Below are 22,411 nucleotides of genomic sequence, written 5' to 3'. Positions count from 1 at the left end.
TAAGAGTATGGGCTGGACATATGGTGTAGGTTTGGATGTAGCATACATCTTTCATGCTTTCTGACCTCGGGCGGGTTCATCCCTACCGACATTTTATAACCTCTAAGGTCATGTGCCAGCTACTTTCAAACATATTTCCGAAGCTACTTTTCACTCTTTTCCTCTCTGTTCCGTGCCTTAGAGAATGTGTCTGCGTTTCTCGGCTTCCACCGGGACTGGGCTACCGGGGGCTTCTGGATGCATAGTGGATGGGGCAGGAGTTATTGGGGGATGTCTCTTTATTCAATCAAGATAGAACTTCAAATTAGCTGTCACAGACACAGGAACATGCCCCACTGTGACCAAGATGGGTGATTCATCCTAACTCTGCTTTTCCTTAGCCTTGACCATTACAATGTGCTAAGTAGTCCTTCTTCAAGTTCCCAGCACTCATTCCTCTTGAGCCGTGGCTGATGCGGAGGATAATAATAGTTCTGACCTCAGGCCACAGTGGTGAGCAGTATCCAAACTCAGCAGCAAACAGCGCAGCTCACCTTTGACGTCTTTCCGGCCCTAGACAGGTACTCACACACTTCCCGGCAGGGTCTGAAAATTGTAAACATTTCGTTTTTTTATATATACATTAAATAGTATTGTTCCTCACCACCCTTTCCCACTCTGTGTCAAGAGAGTATGTCATGCACAGATCTGATCTGGGCGGAAGGCTTCATAGATCTGGTCTAATCCGTTGCATTTATAGGAGATGAACAAAGAGAAGGAACAGGGATTTTAGACTCTTGTTCTTCATCCAAGGGAGCCATACCAGCTCACCAGGGTGGGACTTAAGTCACACCCCCTCATTGGTGTCCCCAGTACAACGGTTTCCAAGGATTCACGAGGTCACATGACTTAAGGAGCCACGGCTTCCTTTCAAGTTACCCTCCAGTTTAACAGCCTGGAATCCTCAGAAAAGGATGCTGCCCTTTGTAACAGCATCATGCCCAGAGATAGGAGAGCCAAGGGAACAACATGGTGAACAGTCTGTGTCCTCAGAGATGGGAGAGCCAAGGGAACAGCATGGTGAACGGTCTGTGTCCTCTCTCTGCAATATCTGGTGGCCATTCAGCTCTGGTGATGGCCTTTGATGTCCTTGCTCACATCCAGACTTAAGCCTTGGTCTCGGTTTGCTGAGTGCCTTGGTAGTGCACACTGCTCCGTGTTCTGGTTGTAGGCATGCAGATTTGCTACCCTCGGCCCCTAGAAGTCTCGGAAGGGGTCTGGTCTTCCTAATAACTGCAGAAACCCAACTCATCCTGGGATTTGAGATCCACTTGGCCATCTGCCTAGCTTCAAGCTCTTCTCCAACCCCACCCCTGGATCTACTCCAGCTATCTCCACCCCTTGGAAGCCTGTCCGTCCAGCTGTCCTCCTTGGAGGCATCAGACAGAGCTTCTGAGAGGGAGGGGATTTTACTCCAGATGAACTTTTTCTCGGAATGATTGACAGTGGAAAATTCAGTTCCCTTCACAGGAAACCTCACCCTCCCGCAGGGTGTGGTCCAGCCTCCCGGCTCCAACAGAACAATCGCAGAGGACTCCACTTGGTTACGTTGCCCACACCGAGCAGCTCGGTTTCTGCTGATTTATCTTTCTGGCCGTCGCAGCCCTTTCCTCCTCAGACTGGCTCAGTAAAGCCCATTAAGACATTTTCATCTTATGGAGAAGACAACGGAGGCTCAGAGAAATGGAGTTATCTGCTCGAGGCTGCTGGGCTAGTTAGAAGATTAGACGTGTAATCTTTCATTCATGATCCAATCTCGGTTCCTGGGGTGAGCAGTGCGCCTTATTCTCTTGGGGAAGATTCAGTTTAGAGTTGGATAAAACAACAAACGCATACACACACACACACACACACACACACACACACACACACACACACACACACACACCCTCTACTCATCCATATGTGTGGACTCAATCACTTATGGTCAGATTTTTTTTTCTGTGCACATACTGAACATGTGCAAGTGTTTTCATTATTCCTGGAACAACACAGTGTTAACAGCTTTTACCAGTGCTCACCAGTGCCAGACGTGTGAGCAACCCAGGCATGATTTAAAGTTTACAAGGGAGGACAGGTATCAGCTAGGTGCAAATTCACACCATCTTACTTTAGGAGCTTGGGCCTTGGTATCATAGATTTGGGGTGGTGGTGCTGAAGCCTCTTCTTCCAAATATGGGGGCCGGGATGGTTGTATCTAGCAAGGGGCCTGGTCGTATGTGGCTGTTGAGGATGCAGTTGTAGATGGCAATTGTTCAGAGCCATATTGTTTTAAACCATCCAACCAGAATCAGTCTGCTCCAGAGGGATTTTCTATGGCAGGGTGTAAAGCAACGGTACAGAAACGTTTCTAAGAGTCCTGCACCGGGACCCGGAACTCACGGCTACTGGTGATGCTGACACACCTGTAAAGGAAAGCAAACTCATGTGAACTCCAGGGTTTGGGGGACGACACTGCTGGACTGCGGTGGAGGGTGGGGCGTGGGCTCATGAGGGCGGGGCGTGGGCTCAGGGAGTGAGGCGTGGGCTCAGGGGGTGGGGCGTGGACTCAGGAGGGCGGGGCGTGGACTCAGGAGAGCGGGGGCGTGGGCTCAGCAGGGGTAGAGGGAAGCCTAGCTCCCCCATTAGATCTGTTCACAAAGTGATGGTGCAGCTTGCTCAGGAGGTGACAATCCCTTCTGGGAGAAGCAATGGGCTGAGGAGGCCACATATTCCAGAAGATGAATGAGTGCCCACTTTGGGGGGGAAAAAAAGAAAGAAAAAAGAGGGAAGAATATGGAATTATGGGAGAAGCATACAGAGGGATGGAAAGAGACTTTTGTCTGCCAGGTAGATGTTTCCAGAAGGAATGAAAAGGAAAGTGGCCAGTTGCTCTATGGAGTGTGTGTGTCTCCATAGAAACGTTGGGGCAGCACCCATTGTTAAGCACGCGATGGCTGCAGTGGTGAGTGGGGTGTTGAGGAGTGTGAGTAACCGACCTGGTCCTTTCTAGGGTGCTATGGCCACAGTTTTGGGGCACACAGTTGCTCTTTCTGGATTGTGCCCTGTTTGTGTGTCTCACGCTTTTTTTGTGTTACCAGGTGGACACAGTAAGCTGGCTTGCTGCGCGCCTGCTGCCCTTGCTTCTGCCTTGTCCCTTCTCTCTCTCCTCCCCATTTAGCCCCCTCCCTCTAGCTCTTTCCCTGCCCCACCGTAGTCTCTGTGCTTAGCCCGTGTTTGCTCAGGTCGGGCTCCTCTCCCTTCCTTACTCCTTCCTTTCCTTCTCCATCCTAAGTTGGATGCCTGCCTAGGGCTCCCTGCCAGAAAGTGGAGCAGGTCAAATTATGAAAGGGGATTTAAAAAAGAATGTTCTTTGGCAAAATGGGGGAAACAGATGTTTGGTGCTGGCGTGTCTGTCCCTCGATGTCTGCAGCAGCAGGGTTTCTGGAGATGAGCATCCAACCCCAGAGCACAGACATGCGTTTATTTCAACACCAAATGTGTCTGGATATTTATTTCTCCTTAATGCTCCTCTCCCTGTAACCTTTGAGCACTCAGATTTACTCTGCACAGGATTACTGGCTGCTGGCAGAAATGCTATTTTCTACTTCTTTTTAAAGCTTTTGAAATACTGGACAGCTGCCCACCCTCGTACGCACGTGCAGGTTACTCCTTAACAGGAAGCAATTCAGGACTGGTTCTTGACGGCGGAGGAAGGAGTCTGGGAATAGAACCCGGGCTGCTGTAGGGACTGAAGCAAAGCATCCATTTGGTTTGGTGATAGGGGAGGTTTCTGTGCTGTCGGCTGCTTAGAACTGGTGTCTGAGACCAGATAGTCTAGCCTCAGATTGTCATGTGGTTAAGGATGTCCTTGGGCCTCCCATGTCTACTTCCTCAGTGTTGAGACTACAGATGTGCACAGCTGGGCCTGGCTCACTGTTGCTGCCCACCAGGAAATGAGAAAAGTCTGCTACTGGCTGGTTGGTTTGCTTTTTCTTCCTAAGGCTCTTGTGTCGTCAAGTCTAGCCTCAAACTCATTATGAAAGCTAAGTGTCTTGGTTAGGGTTTCTATTGCTGTGGTAAAACACCGTGCATGACCCCTCAGAAGGAAAGGGCTGATTTCAGCTCACACTCATCACTGAGGGAGGTCAGGGCAGGACTTGAGGCAGGAAGCTCTCCTCCTCCTTTGGGTTAAAGGGGGAGGAGAGCTTGTCATGGAGGAGCGCTGCTCACTGGGGTGCTCCCCATAGCTCACCCTATGTTTTATGCACCCCAAGACCACCTGCCCAGAGCTGGCAGCACCCACAGAGCTGAGCCCTCCCACATCAATCTAGACCTCCACAGATTTCCCTACAGAGACATTTTCTCAGTCAAGGAAGAGGTCCTGTATTTGAGTCAAGTTGAGCAAAGCACCGGGACACTAAAGATGACTCTGAAACCCTCTTTGGGCTTCTTTTCTTCCGAGGGCTTGGAGTGCGGCTGTGTGCCGCCATGCCTGGTTATATGTGGTCGTGTTGGAGGTCAAACCTAGGAGTCTTACGTGCTAAGGGAGCGCTCTGCCAACTGAGCTTTCTCCTCAGACTTAAGCTTTCCTTTTTGGACTCTACGAGCTACACCCCTCCCTCCCCCCCATACTCTGGGGCTCAAAGGGAGACACGATGGCTTGAGTTAGAAGTCAGACAGCTCCAAGTCCCTGTCAGACAGGCTCTTGTGTGGCTTAACCATGGGTACCCAAGTGCTTTACCTCCTTCAGGGCTGTCTGTCTTGATGTTTTTAGAAACTCTTAGGTGCATTCGGTTTTATATACGAAATTGTGTATCAGCATTAAGAGTGAAAAGAATGTTTATTTCATGGAAAGATGACAGGCCACAGTTGCCCTCTTCCTGTGAGGTACAGTCACAGGGCAGAAACGGCTGAGGTTGCTTTCCCTCAAGGAAAGATCAATATGGACAGAAGCCCACGGGCCTCTTTCCATTGAACAGTGCCAAATAAATAACCAATTCAGTAGTTTTCCTCCCCAGGCAACCAAGTGCCCAAAGACACCCTCAGCAATGTCTAGCGATCTTTTTTTTTTCTTTCTTAAGAAAGTATTTACTTTGTGAGTGTGGGAGTTTTGCCTGTATATATGTCTGTGCTGCATGGTTGCACAGTTCCTGCAGATCCAGAAGAGGGTGGATCCCCTGGAACTGGAGCTACAGATGGTTGTAAGCCACTATGTGGGTGCTGGGAACTGGACCCGTTCTGCAGTAGTTGCAAATGCGCTCGAATGCTGACTGGTCTCTCTAGCCCCCTGTTTTCTTAACCAGACATCAAGAGGCGGCTGCTACTGCCTATCCAACTACAACACACAGAGCAGTACCCACAACGAAAGCTCTCAGCCTACTGTCAGTGCGGAAGGCTGAGAAACTTCACACTAAATCATAAGTCAGAGAACTTGATCGTGAGCTCCAGTGGTCCCGAGGTTTCTGCAGTGAGAGCCTCAATAAGAATCAGAATAACCTAATTATTCCAGGTGAATTAATCATCTGAATGGTTACTTTGCCAAGCGCCTTATATTCACAGCTACCCGCTCTGTTCAGCATCTTCCCCCAAGGTCTGTGTCTGTAGCCGGTTTTCAGAGCCAAACGCCCTTTCCCCTTTCCCATTACCTTCGTGGTGTAAATACATTTTTTTCTTTCTGGCCATGATCTTATCTTCTCTGTCTCTCACATTTTAATGGCTCCAATTATATGCTTAGTGGATATTAGGCAATAGCACCCCCAGGAGAAACTGGCGAGACAAGAGACCAGTGTGTCGCTGAGGGTGTGAGATTGAAAGCTCCCAGACAGGCCTCAGACCGTAACTTAGTGAGCCAAGCCCCCTGTTGTGGTTGTAGCACCGAGCCTGGTCGTTTTTGTCCATCCAAAAGTCCTTCAGTGAATTTCAAAAGGGAGCAGATTTCCCGCCGATGGATTCCGTACTGGTTGGTTTTCTCTCAACTTGGCACAAGCTCTAGCCATCTGGGCTGCGAGATCCTCAGTTAGGGAATGGTCTCCATCGGATGGGCCTGTGAGCCCATTTGTAGAGCATTTTCTTGATTAAAGATTGACTCGGAGGCTGAACCCAGTGGGTGGTTGTCACCCGTGGGTCCTGAGATGTATAAAAGCAGGCGGAGCAAGCCCTGGGGAGCAAGCCGGTAAGCAGCATCCCTCTGCAGCCTTTGCATTAGTTCCTGCCCCCAGGGTCCTGCCCTGAGTTCCTGCCTTGATGTCCAGTCATGGTGGACTGTAAGCCTGAGATTCTTCTCCAAGTTGTTTTGCTTACAGTGGGTGCTTACAGCGGAAAGCACACTGGAACAGATTCTGTTCTGTAACAGTTTTCTTAGGGGCAGCCTTCTCATCCTCGGGCACAGTTTCCAGAATGCAAAGGATATCCCACCCTGGCTCTCTGTCCAGTTTTCCTCCTCACACTCCTTCCCTGTCTCCTGTTTTTCCTTCTTCCACAGGAATGAGTCTGGCAGCAGTCAAGGACTTTCTTCTGCCCCTTCCTCCTCTTTCAGTACCCAGAACCTCATAGGCATCAATCCCCGAATCACGGTGCCATCAACAAGTCACAGGATGGGGCAGGGCATGTGCCTGACTCGTTAGAGGCGGCATGCACGATGCAAGACTTACTCAGGAATATGATTGATTGTATGCTTGGAAACAAGCTAAGGAAGGGAAGACAAACTTGTCTTTATGGAACAGAAGAGTGAATGAAAAGATTCCGGGGGTGGGAAGCTCTTTGTCGGTGAGGAGTAGGGTAGTGCCCTTATCCAAGGAAGGTATCTGCCACGTCTGTCTGTGGGCACCAGCCTCCTATTGTGACAGTCGGCTTATGTTGTCAGCTTTGACGATTAAGAACTGCACAGGACATTAATGAAACAGTCTGGGCCTGTGTTTGTCAGGGCTTTCTCCAGAGGAAGTGAAGGTAGACTGTGGGTGGCACCGTCTCATGGTTCTCACTGAATAAAAGGGAAAGACCAAACCAGGCAAAGGCCCCTTTCTCTGTCTACCTCCTGATCTGCCCAGATGTGACCCAGCAACCCCGTTCCTGCCAGCATGCCTTCCCACCTGTAGTGTTATGAGCTAACATAAATACTTACGTCTTGTCAGGTCTTTGGTAATGGGAATGAGAAAACTAATTCATTTATCTATATGCAATACGCTTTCTCCTATATATGCTAACATACATGCATATGCCTAACATAAGTTATACAATACACCTATTAAGACATTAATAATGGTAACTAAACCAGGACAGTTATACAATATATTGTTCTTTCTGGCCCACAATACCTTGTTTTGTTCATGGGGAATGCATGCTGCACGGCTGCACTGGACAAAGGACAGCAGTGAGGTCCTAATACTCACACAAGGGTACTCATAAACTTGATGGAAACTTTATTTCCAGAATTTGCGATGTAATAGTTTGGGAATGCCGTTGAACAGGTAAACTTAACCGATAGAAAATGAAATTACGAATAAGAGGATGTGCGTGTGATTGGTCCGTCAGTCCCAATGCTAATGTGTCTGTGACTTTGGAATATCCTCTTCTCAGTCAGGTGTGATTGGCCGTGTCTCTAACCCTGACTCTAGAGAGGCTATGGCAGTATCACCATGAGTTCAGGTTGGCCTCGGTTACATCGTGAGCACCAGGATACCCAGAGCTACCTAGCAAGGACCCTGCCTAAAACAAGAATAAGCCCTCCATCAAACAACAGCAACGTCAGAGATCCCCTCGTCAGTCCTTTGTGCACATCCACGCTGTGCCTCAGCACCTGTGATGTCATGAGCCATCGCCCTTCACCTTTAACCCCTTCACCTTTAACACACACAGTTCCGTGTAGCCAGCACTTGTGGAGGAATCTCAAGAGCTCCCCACCCAGTGAGCATCTGAGAGACTCAGTGTGAGTTCTGACATCTACGCTGAGATGTTCGGAATATGGAGATGGGGAGTTCAAATTCCTACGTACTGTGGTTCAAAAAAAAAATCACACTTTGGAAAGTACCATGGAACTCAAACTTTAAAATGACCTTCTAGAAGCAAAAGAAGTCATTTTAATCAAGGCTGCCTGATTTTTATAACTGTCATTAACAGTGACCTACAGACAGTAGTGACATTCTAGCGGAGGCTCTGTGGTTCCTCTCACGGTCAAGTCCGTGGTTTCTCCTTCTGTTGTTTTCCTCCTCTTCTCTAGCAAGCTTGGGCCTTTTTCTTTGGCTGCTTGGTGTCCATTTAACAATGCACAAATCAATAAAGACTTAGAGTGTGTGTTCGGATGGGAGCTGAGTGAGTGTGTATGGATGGATTTGCATGCTAATGAAGTATCGAGTGTCCTTGGTATTTTGAAATTTTGGAGGAAAAAGAGACTCTTGCTGAGTTCCTGAGATGCAGATGTTGATATGTTACCTCTGTGTTATCCCCCTAAGTCTGAAAGAACTTAGGCCACAGCTCTGGTCCCACCCTAAGGCTGTAGTCATTTTCTATGTGGGTCCCCGGGGAACTCACTTTACCACCCCTATGGGTAGTCCTGTATCCACCCTGTTTGGTCCCCGGAGGCACTCAAATGGGCCATCGTTGTTGGTCACCTTCCCTAGCAATTAGCGAGTGAAAACTTGAATCACGTTACAATGGATGTTGACATTTAGTGTGAGTATATAGATCCCCGCAGAAGCACAGGTATGAATCACTGCTTTGCGTGCTAGTTAAGGCAAATTATTTATTTTAGGCAGGGTGTTAGGAGTCACCATGGCTGGACTGGTGTTCTCTCCGTGAGACTAGAACTTGCTGCGATCCTCCTGCCTCTGCCACTCTACACATATACCACCATGAAGTCATCGTCATCATTATATCTTATTTCTGTTTGGCTCACATGAAGCATTGAACTCTGCAACTAAACGTTCTTTGAAACATTATGGAGACAGCCTTGTTGGAGCTGCAGCCTTCCCTCTCAGCCCATAGTTTCTGAGCAATAGATTCAGATACATTTCACTAGAAGGACATTCGCGCTCTACATTCAAGGTTCAGATTATTAGCAGTTGAATGGGCTAAGACAGAGGGTCCAAGGTGGTTAGCCTCCAGCTGGGCTTACTGCCTAGGCTGCCATGTGTCCGGCTACTTGGAGTCAACACGAGGGATGCAGGTAAGGTTCTCCTGATGAGCTCAGAAGGTTCTTTTGCCTGCAGGCTGTGCCCTAGAGATCTGTAGCGCTGGGTTAGAGGTCAGCCTTTGGGCTTCCCATGCCCTTTGCTTCTCCAACTCTTCCTCACCCTCATTTCCTTTGCAAGTGGGCTTTCTTTCCGTATGAACTGGTTCATGCCGTGGTTCCATCCTTCTCTTTCCTCTACACCTTGGTCCCCTACACCTTCCCCCAGAAGAAGTCACTTAACATTTTCCTGAAACCAGTCTTTCAACTGTGCTCATGACGCATTCTTCCTAGAAGGGCCTTTTCGTGTGCCTAGGGCTACAAATCTGCTGCTTGTCCATCCCTCCCCCACCCCCACCCCCAAGATAGCTTTCTTAAAGAAAGGAGAAAAACCTCACTTCAAAATTTTGTGATCTTTCTTATTGGATGCCATCAGAGAGATAATATCTTCCTCCCTCCCTCCAAACTCACACCTCATTGCTTCCCGCAACTGTCCAAAATTGTTCACCTCACAGGGCTTCTGGAAGGCTAACTGAAACGTCAGCAAACACATGCTATGTACAGTCTACTTTATATCTGCAACATACATTTACTGAGTCCATATGCTTTGTTTCCCTCCTGTTGCTGTGACAAACATCATAAGCAGAAGTAGCATAGAGGAGGAGAGGATTTATTTCATCTTACAGGTGACAGACCACTGAGGGACATAAAGGAAGGAACTTGAGCAGGGACCTAAAGGCAGGGTTGGCTTGCGGTTCCTCTGCTGGAGGAACTCACTTCACAGTCATAGAAGTACGGCAGTAACCATGGAGGATGCTGCTTGCTAGCTGGCCCACAGGCCATGCTTAGCTACCTATAACACAGATGAGACTAATTGCCTAGGGAATGGTACTGCCCACAGTGGGCTGAGCTCTTACACCAACAATCAAGATGCTCTCTCACAGACGTAAACATAGGCCATTCTGATTTGGACAGTCCCTCAGTTGAGACTCCTTTGTCAGATGCCTCTAGGCTGTGACAGTTGAGGCTAGCTAGAATGCTACACTTCTTTGCATGATTTGATGCTAGTCTGGTTCCTTTGCTTAGGATACTGAGGTCTAGGGATATTAGATGACCTGTCCAAGGTCATTAGGATACCAAGCTGAGCTGTCACGTGGCCCACACTTGTTTGTATTCTAGAGTTGGTGCTTGCAACTGGTCAGTTTCGCTCCCTCCTAGGGGAACACAGTAGAGGTATTAGAATGTGTACACTAGTTCCCTCCATTTCTAGTCGTTCCCTCTTCTCCATAACTATACAGTTTGTCACAGATATAAAGTAGACTGTACAGTGAAGCAGTTGGTCCCCGCTGACTGGAGGGCAGACAGCTCCTGAGCTGGCCCTCAGCCTTGCTGCTGTGAGGTAAGAGGCACCAATGGGTTTCCACCCTTGGCTTTGCTACTGAACTAGTTCTGTGACTTTAGGGAAGTTGTTCTACAGCCAGGTGGGGTTTCCTCACGAGCCAAGTGAAAGCTGTGGTACACATATTCTTCAATTCTTCCCAGGCCACACTTTTGTGACTGTCCATTTACTCATGCTGTCTCTTCCTTTGTAGTAAAAATTCTGTCCCCCATTTATTCTTTCTTGCCAAGTGCCCCTGGAAGAGAGACCCCGCCAACTCCCTCTGGGCATCACTGCCTCTTGCCCAGTGCTTCCTTTTCCTGCTCACCAAGCCCCGCCCCTCCACCCTTTCTACACAAAGCTGGTGTCCTCTCTCTCCTGTCCGGACATCTAATAAGTGAGGACCTCCTGCCCTGCTCTTTTCCCTGCACACGTTTTGGCTTTGTATCTTATACACTTTAAATGGAGCCTGTGCTTGAGAAATAACTTCACCAATTACATTTGGGCCCCCGTGTCTGAGAAACGGAGGTTACCAGATCAGAAGAGGGCTGTCAAGGAATCTGGATGGAGCCCTGAGGGTGAAGCTTGCGAGCAGCTGAGTTTAGGGAGTTGGCACAAGCCAGACATGACACCCCCGAACCCCCATGGCCTGATCAGAAGGGAGAAAAAGGAGCGCAGACAAACAGAAACCCTGATATGCCCCTAACCCTCCATGTAAGGGCTTGGGCAGCGCCCCTGGCCTCTCCTCTCAGAAGAGCAGAAACGTCCTAGAGTAGGCTTCAAAAGGCAGTGAGTGTAACAGTCTAGGGCTGGGTAAGGAGTGTTGCTTAGGGGAACAGCCTGATTTCAGAGGCGGGGCAGTCAGAAACACCGTCCTAACACTTAAAATTCTTTGCTTCTGCTTGAGCAGATAACGGCCTGGGGGTTGTGGCCACAGGATGTACGGTTCTAGGAACCCACTGAACGTTTAAAGCTCTAAGGAAGGTCTGTTTAGGCTATTCTGCTCCTCAGTGGAGCACATCGTAGCCCCTCCTATCCTGAACGCCCTACCTGATGGAAGTACTAGGGACTGGGGAACGCTTTCACCTGGAAATTCCACGTTGAAGAAAAGTTGGTCCTAAACCGAACCTAGCCAGGAGTTCGGAGGCATATCCCAGCTAAGGATTCTAAGGATTCAGACAGAAATGGTGAGTGTGACAGGAATTCAAACGCGGCAGGGGACAAAAACAAGGGAGTCTGTCTCCCTCTTTAGTCTCAGGGAGACACGTCAGCCAGAGCCCCGGCAGTTTCTGAAGTCCCGGGAGGGGCGACGGGAAACTGGGGACGGGCTCTAGGGCCCCGCGGCCCCGGCCGGGGCGGGGTGGAGTGTAGGGTTACCGGGACCAGACCAGCGACCCTCCCGGGTAGCGCGCCGGAGACTGGGAGCGCAGGGCGCCCAGGGACCCGGCAGCGGGGTGGGGTGGGTGGGACTGGAGGGGGAACCGGGCATCTCTCTGCTTCCTGAGCGCAGAAGCGCCCCTCGCCGTGCCTCTCAGCCGCCATCCCCCTGCCGCCATTCCCGGCCGCCGCGTTACCCAAGCCAGGATCGCCCCATGGTCGCCCCATGCGGAGGGCAAAGTCGCGCCGCGGACCTTGCGAGCCAGTGTTGAGAGGTAACCAGCTCAAGCTGGGGGGTCAAGGAGGGCTCCCTCTGACTGGGCCGAGAGGTTTCCGCGGCTGCTCCCGGGAGCCCAGGCTGACATCAGCTCTGCTCCAGATGTGGGGACTTGGGGAACCATACTGGCGCCGGGGCCTCTGAGTGTCCCGTGAGAGATCCAGAAGGTTCAACAAGACAAAAATCAGAATCCGATTCCGTGCCACCCTCCGAGTGCCCAGCACCCCCCGGGGCGGATTCCCCCGGGAGGCCGGGGACTTGGGAACGCGCGTGGGCCCCTGACGCCGGACTGGTCTTTCCTGTGTAGCTGGCGGGTCCCGGTCGCCGTAGGGGCGGGAGGGTTGGCGGTGCCGCTGCTCCGGCGCAGACAAAGGCGCGCGGGGCGCCCAGCCGGGACCCCAGGACGCGCCCGGCCCGGAGGCTCGGGCCCCTTCCGCCCCTGTGCCTTCTTTGTTCTCCCCAAACAAGTTTCTTGCACAAGTCAGGGGTTGGATCCGGCTTTCCCTGACCTGTTGGCAGTGCCGTGAAAAGAATATGGTTTCCGGGAGGAAACATAAACTTTCCAAGGGGTAGCTGGTTGAACTTTCTTGGAACGTGACATTTGTGGCAGACAGGAGAGTGGAACCTCGGCTGGTGACGGCCCCTGACAGCCCAGGGAACTCGCTGGTACTAGCCTTAGGTAGCCAGGCTTGGGGGATGAAGTCTCACCCTCTCCAAGTCCCCTGCTTGGGGACCCCAGGAGACGAATCCCAGGCCGACCCCTTTATTACCTGCCCCATTTTCCTCTGGAAAATGTTTGCCTTTCTGCCTGTGTCGTGGGTGTATTGTCTAAATTGCAAATGCCTTTAAGCCGGGATAATGTGTGGGTCATCTGGACCTTGGTTTCTGGAGACAAGTTTTGGCCCCAAGGGCCTTGATGCTTACTTGCATTTTGGATGGGATTTGGTCCTTTGGTCCCTCTGCTTCCTGCCCCTGGTTCTATTTTCCTACAAAGACTATTACAAGTTTGGCGGGGTTTGCTTATTAAAGTCCTTGGTGGTGGCGGAGGATGTGATATCTCAGAGGTCCACTGGGCTCAGAACAGTGTCAACTTGTTCACTGGACGTGCACAACCAGAACCGGGTAATATTAAACAGCTACAGTTCCAGAAGACTCCCTTTCAGGGAGTGAAAAGTCAGGGCTTGAAGTATGGAATGCTCATGGTTTCCTGCTTCCAAACCTAGGCCGTGGCTTCTGCCAAACTGGCTAAGAGTCTCCCTGGCTGCCTACCACACAGGGCCCAGGTGGTGTTAGTCAGTACTTAGGGCTCTCTGGGACTCGAGTTCTTAGAATAATGAGGGAACAGTTCTTAAGTCAAACTGTGTGGAAGGAAACCAAAGGACCAGAATGCATAGATTTGAACAGAAAGAAAAAGAGTGGGGCCTAGAATAGAAGGTTCTAAAGATCTTTTACGTGGTGGGGTTCCTGGTGCGTGTGTGTGTGTGTGTGTGTGTGTGTGTGTGTGTGTGTGTGTGTGTGTGTGTTGGGGGGTCATGCATGGAGCAGGACATAGAATAGAAGGTTCTAGAGACCTGTTGTTTGGTGGGGTTCCTGGTGTGTGTGTGTGGGGGGGGTCGTGTGTGGAACAGGACATAGACTAGGTTATAGAGACCTCTTGTTTGGTGCTATTCCTGGTGTGTGTGCATAGTTCTTAGGTGAGCTGGTTTTGTTTCATCTTGCACGCCACATTTTTTCCCCATGAGGAAAACCTCTGTCCACCTAGAGGTGGCAAGCAAGGGAGATGCTGTCCCTGTGGCTCCCCTCCTCCTCCTCCTCAGAAGAAGGCACTGTTGTCTAGGTGGTTCGGATTCTGTTCAGCTGTGGGCTGGAGGGTTCCATCGGACTGAAGACCATGTGGAGACCGAAGGACTTAAAAACACACCTTTCAGCAGCTGCAGCAGCAACACACGAATGTAGAAACCTGAGGGGTTTTCTGGGAAGGTCTCTGTCGTGGTGTGGAGAATGCAGCTTCCAGAGCTTTGCTGGATGGCTGTGTTCTTTCTGATGTCCAGACCCACCCAGATGTGTGACCCCAGAGCCCAGGCGGGAGGCAGAATTAATAGATGTGAGGCAGTGTCCTCTGGGTGTCTTCTGGGGTGATTGTGGAAGGGCTTTGAAGATGATAACTCTACAGTGCACAGGACTTCATCACCCAGTGACACGGGAGGACAGACAGTACAGAACCTTGATTTTCAGACCAATAGGTTGAGCTCTGTGAGAACGGCGAACACTTGTAACATTTACCAACGTTTTCTCAAACAGCATTCTTTCCTGTCTGTGTGCTCTGTGTGCCTGTGCATATGGATGCTCAGGCCTGGACAGTTTATAGTGTTTGGAATGTTTCGTTAACACTGGAGGGTTCTTATCACCCAGAACTCAGAAGATGACAGAATCCTTGGAAAGCAGGGGGTTAGGGAGGTCAGGCTAGAGGACGTATTTGATTACAAAGTTTGCTGGAAATTGTTGTCTGAGGTTATTGAGGTTTTTAATATTTGTTTGCCTAGAGACTTTCTTTCCTGTTGGCTTGCCTTTGCTTTGTCTCAGAGGAGTGGCTCTGTGTACACCTGGCAGTGGTAGGTGGGTCAGCACGCTATCTTTCTCTGGAAGGAAGCCATTGATGCTCTCGGGTCTTGTGCTGGGTTTAGGATGGACTCTCTGTCACTCTGAGACCCTAGGGACAGTCATCCCAAGCTCTGGGCAGAACTCCCAGCCACCCCAAGAGGCTCAACAATTCATCAGGATTTTAGGTTTCGGTCTTTCCCCTTTCTTTGTAGGAGGAAGTAGAGGAATGAGAGTTAGGAGCACGGTCCCGCTAAGTCGCTGGGTAGAGCTTTTTAAAGGCTGTGTTTTTGAGCGTGTTTGACTGTGTTTTCTCTTTAGGCACGCACTTCTGTTTGTCGTCTTTTAAACGTCTATGGTTCACCCAGTCTTCACTTTCCACTTGAAATAATCTTAGCTTCAGAGGATGTTGCAGGAACAGTAGTGAGGTCCAGGGTACTGGTTCTCTTCTCCTGGTGACCGTTTTGTCGTCTTGGCACTCTAGAAGAACCCACATAGCATGGGCGCAGTCCTCGGAGCCTGTACAGGAGTCTTGGGTTTGAATGCACACATATGGCTTGTTCATTTTTACTGCCCGAGTAGTATTCCAAGGTCTAGGTGTGCTGTAGTTTGGCCATTTGCCTGTTAAAGGTCACCTGTGTTACTTTCAGTGTTTTGTTTACCGATAAAGTTTCTGTGGATGCTCACAAACAGGGTTTCGTGTGGACGTGTTTTTTCACTATTTCAGATAAGCAGCCAGGGGGCTAGGTTATATGGTGGCCATGCTTTTGACAAAATGATTACTAAACTTTTCTTCTAGTAGCTGTTTCGTTTTAGATTCCTCCCGGCAGTGTAAATGCCTGGCTTTTCTGCATCCTGACCACTTGATGTCATTGGTTTTTATTTTAGCTGTCCCAGCGGGTGTTCTAATAGGTGCCGTAAGCTTACTGTGGCTTTAATTCGTATTTCCCCAATGCCTACAGACTTGCACATCCTCTCTGCTCATGTGCTGTCTGGCCTCTATGAGGAAAAACCCATTCCTGCGGTGTGTTCTGCCTCTGTCCTAACTGGGTCGTTTACTTTACCACTGGGCTGCAATGGTTCTTTGTATGCAGTCTGTGGCATGCATCTTCTCCCACTCTGTGGGTTTCTCTTTTCGTTCTCCTTCTGGAACCATTTTGAAAAACTAAGTCTGTAATTTTGGTAAAGTCCAACTAACTGATTTGTCCCTCCTAAGTTTCTCTTGCCTAGGCCCGTGTCCCCAAGACTATGCTTGCTTCTAAAATGCTTGTAAATTAAGTCTCAAAATCTGCAAGTCTTAGTGTTGGCCCTTATTTATTTCTACCTACAAACAACTATTAATTTATTGTGTGTGCATTTGTGCTTGCATGTGTGGGGTGTGCATGTGGAGGTCAGGTGACAACTTACGGGAGTTAGTTCCCTTCTTCTATTGTGTGAGTTCAGGGGACAGAACTCAGTTTATCAACCTTGGCAGCAGGGGTGCTTGTCCACTGAGCCCCACTTTTTAAAAAAATAAATTAGCATGAAAAATGTGATTTCCTTCTGGCTTTCAGACACTTTTTGTTGGCCTCCTCTTCTGCACTCTTGCTTCCTCTCTATTCCTACCCTGGAATAACTCCCACACACTCCATCAGTCTTCCCCCCTTACCTCCTCCTTAAGTCCTCTCGTGGTCCCGCTTCTGGTTTCATGGCCTGAACCTCCCACATAAAAGGCTGAAGTCTAGGATCTGGTCTCCAGCTCACAGCAGTCTCTGTGCGTTAGTCTCCCAAGGACTAGGAATACTTGCTGACAAGGCCAGCTAGTTGAGGACTTATGAACAGCGCATGAAATGATGGCTCGAAACACAGGTGGGAAAACATAGTGTTTATAACTCAGTAACACAAAGGTGAGGAAGATGAATAGATGAGTTAGTATATATTTAATATATGTTTAATAACGGTCTTAACCTCCGCCACCCCCATACTATGTGTCCGCGGGGAATTTGCCTGCTGAAGCCTCAGAGGTAAAGTGAGGTTGAAGACAGTTCCCATACCTCAGAGTTGCATGAGGGGAAAAACTGAAATATAAGACGTACGTCATAACTAGCTCAGTGCCAGGCACAATGGAGCCTGCAGTAAACACATGCTACCTACCACTAGGATTAAAACAGCAGGAAGTGCTGATGGCCGGCTCACTGGGTAAAAGCACTGCCACCAAGCCTGATGACCTGAGTTCAGTCCTGGGGACCCATATGGTAGGAGGAGGGAATGAGTTTCTGGAAGTTATTCTCCAACCCCCGCAGGGATGGGACAGCATTTGCTGCCCCCGCCAAATAAAATAAGTGACACAAAATTTACTAAAACAGTGGGAAAGCAAACCGTAGTACAGTATTGTGTGTTCTTGTGTGTACTCTTACAGAAGCCTCTCTTTCTTCAGCTTGGGGCTTCAGGCATTTCATATCATCGATGAAGTGGTTTGGAAGCTGGGATGCTGGATTCACGATCTGGTTCAGTCTGTAGGACGGGCCATTTTCTTTTTGAAAACAGTGAGGGAGTAGAGGAAGATGCCCTTTCTGTGCTGACCTCAGCAGGTGGCAGGATATGGGCCGCTGCCCCAAGGCTGGAATCAGTCAGGATGTGATCTGAACCTCCTGACCGGCAGCCCTGCTTCCTTTTCCTCAGTGACCTCAGGTTTTTGTTTCCAGAGAAAAAAAGAGTAGTTCTCATCCTGAGGAGGGCGCGGAGCAGTCTATGGGAGGGCTTGTTACAACACTGGGTGCCAGGCCAGCCCTGGGAGCTGTTCTGTCTCAGGAGGTCGCAGGAGGGCCTAGGACTTTGTTTTTAACACACCTCTAGATCACACATGGAGAGGCATGGCCCTTTAAGTTGGGCCTGCCTTGAAGCAGCCCTCTGTGGAGTTTGTCTCAGTTTGAAAGGCGACATTTGGAACAGGCTGGTTTCTGAGATGAGCGGAGGGTGTCTGTGTACTTTCTCCTCGGGTCTCTCAGGTCAAACTCTCTCCCATACACCTGCTTCCTCTTCCCTACCTGTCTCTTGTCACTCGGAGGACATGTCAGGTGTGGGTCTGTGCCACTGTAGACAGGTTATACTGCCTGAGGAAAAATACTCCTCAGCCTCTGTCAAATAAACAGATTTGCTAAATATTTATATTCTGACATGAGCGTGGAGTTGAGGTGGGACAATGAGTATGAAAGCTCTTCAAAGGAGACAAAGGCAGGGTACTGGAAAATAAGGTTCGAAAACATTGCATTTAATTTCGTGTATGCATATGTGTGTGAGAGGCTATGTTCATGTGTGTGCCCGTGCCTGTGGAGGCCAGCAGCCTTGGATCCTCTGGGACTACAGTTACAGGGGCTTGTGAGCTTCCTGATGTGCATACTGAGAGCTGAACTAGAGTTCTCTAGAAGAACAGTGAGTGCTCTTAACTGTTCAGTTGTCTTTCCAGCCCCTTTTAAAATAATGGTCTTGTGCATCTTTGATGTGTCTTTTGAGCAGTGTCTGGACATGCTGTGGGCCATCTCTCCTAATGCTGAAAAGGCCACCAACCACCTCTGCTCACGCTAAGGATTACTTGGTTATGGTTGTAGAGACATGTGAAGAAGGTCCCTGCAGGGATCGAGTGGTTGACTTGGGTGTCTTGGGTTTTCTAAACCAAGATGTCATAGAGGCACGTTGACAAATGGCAACAGCAACTAGAGAAGGGCTTGGTGTTGAACCTTCTGCAAGGAGGCTCAGGTAGTGGCATACTGTTTCCTTGCAGAAACAGGTTTCCATGTGTTTTTCCTCCCTGCCAGTTTAGGGCAGATGTGATCTGTATAATATCTGTCGTCCGTCTGTCCTTCCTTCCTTCCTTCCTTCCTTCCTTCCTTCCTTCCTTCCTTCCTTCCTTCTGATCTAGACCTCCAGTGTCCGTAGTCACCACCAGCCACTTTAAATCAATGAAAAGCTGAAAGTCCGGGTCTTCAGCTCTGCTGGCCACAATTCAGGCTGTAGTGATTACTTCCACTGTTGCAGCAATTCCTATCCAGTGTGGGTGAATGGGATCCCATTCATGAAGGAGAAAGGCCAAGCTGCTCCCCTGAAGTCAGCTGCAGCTAGATGGTGAGAACTCCCAGGGGAGTGCTCTATCTGCAGGAGCCTCCCTACCTCCCCATGCCACTTCTCTCTTCATTTGGTAGGCAGAGCAGCATGGTACCTGAAGTGTGCCAGGGTAGACCTCCTCCTAGGCTCTTATCAAAGCATCCTTTCAGTTTCTAAGGATGCTCAGCCGGTGGCATTCTCCTAGGGGATGCTTCTAGAGAGGGATACACTGGGGGGCCCAGGCAGAATTGGCACTGAGAAGCCCTTCTGGACAAGGTCATTCAAGCCAGTTTGGCCACCCTAACTTGATCAGTATCTCTGTTGAACCAGAGTTGGGGGCTAGCCCAGTTTTTCTCTCAAGTGTTTGAGCTTGCTCACCACCCCCCATCCCCAGGTCTTTACAGACCACCTCTGAAATGAGGTACCTTTTAACATGCTTCTCTTCCTTTGCTGACAGCAGTCTCCCCAGCTTCTGCTTGCCACAGGTACCATACACATGGCAGCTTCTTCTTCAGGCCTCTGAGCTGTCTTGTCCTTTCTGTTTCTTCCCTCTTTACCGCCATCATCTCAGCACAGACCAAGCAAGACAAGAATGGTAGGTTGCCAGCTCCTCTCACAGGCTTGGTTTGCCAGGAGCCGGCGAGGAAGGAGCCAGTGAGGAAGGAGGCGTCTCCTGTTCTGCTGCTGCTGCTGCTGCTGCTGCTGCTGCTGCTGCTGCTGCTGCTGCTGCTGCTGCTGCTGCTGCTGCTGCTGTACACTTAGGGCAGCCTTGGGGACTATGCTCAGGGATGTAGGTTTGAGGGAAGCCTCTCCCTTTCCCTTCCTTAATGGTTTGGAACCACATTTCTTGTTAACCAGTCCCCTCCATCTAGGGGCCTCGTGGAAGGAGTACTTCTCTGGTAAGGGTTGTTTCCCTGGGAATGTCCCCCTTCGCCCGTCCCCCTTCCCCTGCCCCCTGTCTCCTGCCCTCCACCCCGTGCACACACATACCTTGAGTATCTCTGACATTATTTCCATTGCTCATTTTGGAGATTCAGGGAAAAGTTAAAAGATTTAAGGACAGACATACTAGAAATGTACTTTTTTTAGAACAGTGTGGAATTATGGACACTGGATAATTAAGGGTAGGCAGTCCCAGGCTGTTGGTATTTTCAGGATTACATAAATAGATTTACATATGACCCTGGGAAGTATAGAGCAGGAAAGTAAGAATAAGTGTAAATGTCTACTCTGAGATACGTATTTTCTTAGTTCTGAGTTTAAAAAAAAATGAGATTTTTTTTTCAAAACTGTGAAGTTTCTATATTTTCTCCAAAGTAAATTCCAGGAGTTTGGAGGGGGAAAAAAGAAAACACATATTTATATTCCAGTGACATTTACTCAGTGACTAAGATCATTTTATTAGTTTAGGAGCACAACTCAGAGATTTTAATAAAGGCTGCTCATGAAGTGAACAGGTTTTGTATGGGGACAGCGTGTGTGTGTGTGTGAGTGTGTGTGTGTGTGAGTGTGTGTGTGTGTGTGTGTGTGTGTGTGTGTGTGAGTGTGTGTGTGTGTGTGTGTGTGTGTGTGTGTGTATGTGTGTGTGTGTGTGTGTGTGTGTGTGTGTGTGTGTGTGTGTGTGGTATTGTATCTTCCTCCATCTTGCCTTCCACCCTGGTTTCTGTCTCTCACTGAGGGTGGGTTGGCTGGAAGAGCTGGCCAGCGAGCTCCAGAGAGCTGACTCTGCTTCTAACTGGGAACACAGGCCAGCTCCCTGGGTCAGGTTTTTATGTGGATGGTGGGGGTGTGGACACTGGTTCTTGTGCTCATGTGACAAGCACTTTACTTTCTGAGCTGTCTCTCCAGCCCAAGGTTAGTAGGTTTTGTTTTTGTTTTGTTTTTAATTTTAAGGCAATAATTACAAATATGTTCCTGAAGTTTGCTTGTAGATTTTTTCATTTTCTCTCTTGGAGGAAGATATCTGCTGAGCATTGCTGAGGTGATATTTCTTGCTTTTAGACTAGTTAAGCAAAAAAGAATACAGAAATTGGAATGTGAAGTGTCCCCATAGGTATTAGAACACTTGGTGTCCCCAGCTGCTATAGATGTTTGGAAAGGGTCAGAAACATTTGGGAGGTGGAGCCTCATTGGAGGAAGTGAGTCACTGGAGGCGGGCCTTGAAGCTTTGTAGCCCAGCTCTACTTCCTGTTCATCAGTGTTTCTGCCACCAACCATTTCCCTCCATGATGGAATCTATGCCACTGAATTGTAAGTTAGAATAAACCCTTCCTTCCTTAACTACTTCTTCCTCAGATTTTTTGTCACAGCAATAAAAGAGTAATTGATTTAAGACGCATTCACTTCAGCACTTATCTGTCGAATGAGGGACTAGGCTGTTTCCACACTGAGTATGGAGAACTTGAGTGGACAACTGGATGAGGGCATTGAAGTGATTTCTGTGAACTCGACATAACCTAGAATCATAATGAGGAGTTATCTGGATCAGGTTGCCTGTGGGTGACTGACTTGCTAAGTGACCCAGCCCCTTGTGGGTGGCCCCATCCCCTAGTCCAGGCCCTTCCCTGTGTAAGAGTAAAGAAAGCTAAGTGATCAGCCAGCAGGCGGCATTAGTACAGGGATCTGTACCCTGCCTGCCCTGAGCTCCTGACTGTAGATGTGGAGTGACCGCTAGTCTCAAGCATAGTTCTACCACTGTGACTTCCCTAGGATTATGAACCATAATGTAGACTTATAGTCCAATAAAGTGAGGATGCTCACTGTAGGAATATTTTTTACCATAGCAACTGTAATGGAGCAGGAGCAGGTATTATAAAAACACTTTATCTTTTCAATATTTAAAGTCTCCCTGTACCAGATACCAGATGAGTACCAGTTTTATGCCTCCAGGAAACCTTTATGTTTTTGTTAATGTATTTTTATGAGTATGTTTGTATGTTGACATTCACACACACATATGTATGTGCATGTAGAAGTCAAAAGTCAGACGCCACCCTGAATCATTCTCTACCTTAGTCTCTATTTATCTTTTTTTTTTCTGCTATCAGGGATAGAACCTAGGAGCTCATGCTGGCCAAGTGCTGTGCCGTAGGCAAGCAGAAAAGTCATAGAGCAAAGGCTCACAAGAGGGTTTGGGTTGGTTTTTGTTTTTCTGCAATGCAGTAGGCAGATGTGCCCCGCCCCATCTAGTACCCTGTTGTCACCAAACTGTGAGGGGCTGTGAACCTTAGATCCTGGCTTCAGAGTCTCGCACTGAACCTGAGGGCCATGAATTTGCTCTGGTGGCCTGTCCATCCAGAACTCCAGGACCTGCTCCTCTCTGTTCCCCAGTACTGGCGTTACAGATGTAACACCATATCTGGTTCTTCCCTTGGGAACTGATATCCTAACTAAGGGCTTCATACTTGTATGGCCGGTATTCCCCTGCCTGAACCGTCTCCCCGGCTTCCTGTGATCATCTTGTGAACATGAATTTTACCATTAATTCTCCCTAGTTTTATTAAACGGTGTGAATTTT

At 49.0% G+C, this 22,411-nt stretch overlaps 1 protein-coding gene across 2 annotated transcripts in view; it reads left to right on the top strand.

The window, feature by feature from the left end:
* The first annotated feature begins 12,057 nt into the window (after positions 1 to 12,057).
* Positions 12,058 to 22,411, top strand: part of Amotl1 (angiomotin like 1) — a 65,550-nt gene continuing 55,196 nt past the window's right edge. For both annotated transcript variants that reach the window (XM_032910925.1, XM_032910924.1), the window contains exon 1: positions 12,058 to 12,214. In XM_032910925.1, the coding sequence (XP_032766816.1) occupies positions 12,166 to 12,214 (49 nt within the window). In that variant the 5' untranslated portion in view covers positions 12,058 to 12,165. The remainder of the gene's footprint in view (positions 12,215 to 22,411) is intronic.

Source organism: Rattus rattus, chromosome 8 (genome assembly GCF_011064425.1).
Source record: "Rattus rattus isolate New Zealand chromosome 8, Rrattus_CSIRO_v1, whole genome shotgun sequence".
NCBI classification, from domain to species: domain Eukaryota; kingdom Metazoa; phylum Chordata; class Mammalia; order Rodentia; family Muridae; genus Rattus; species Rattus rattus.
This window is presented reverse-complemented; position numbering and strand designations above follow the sequence as displayed.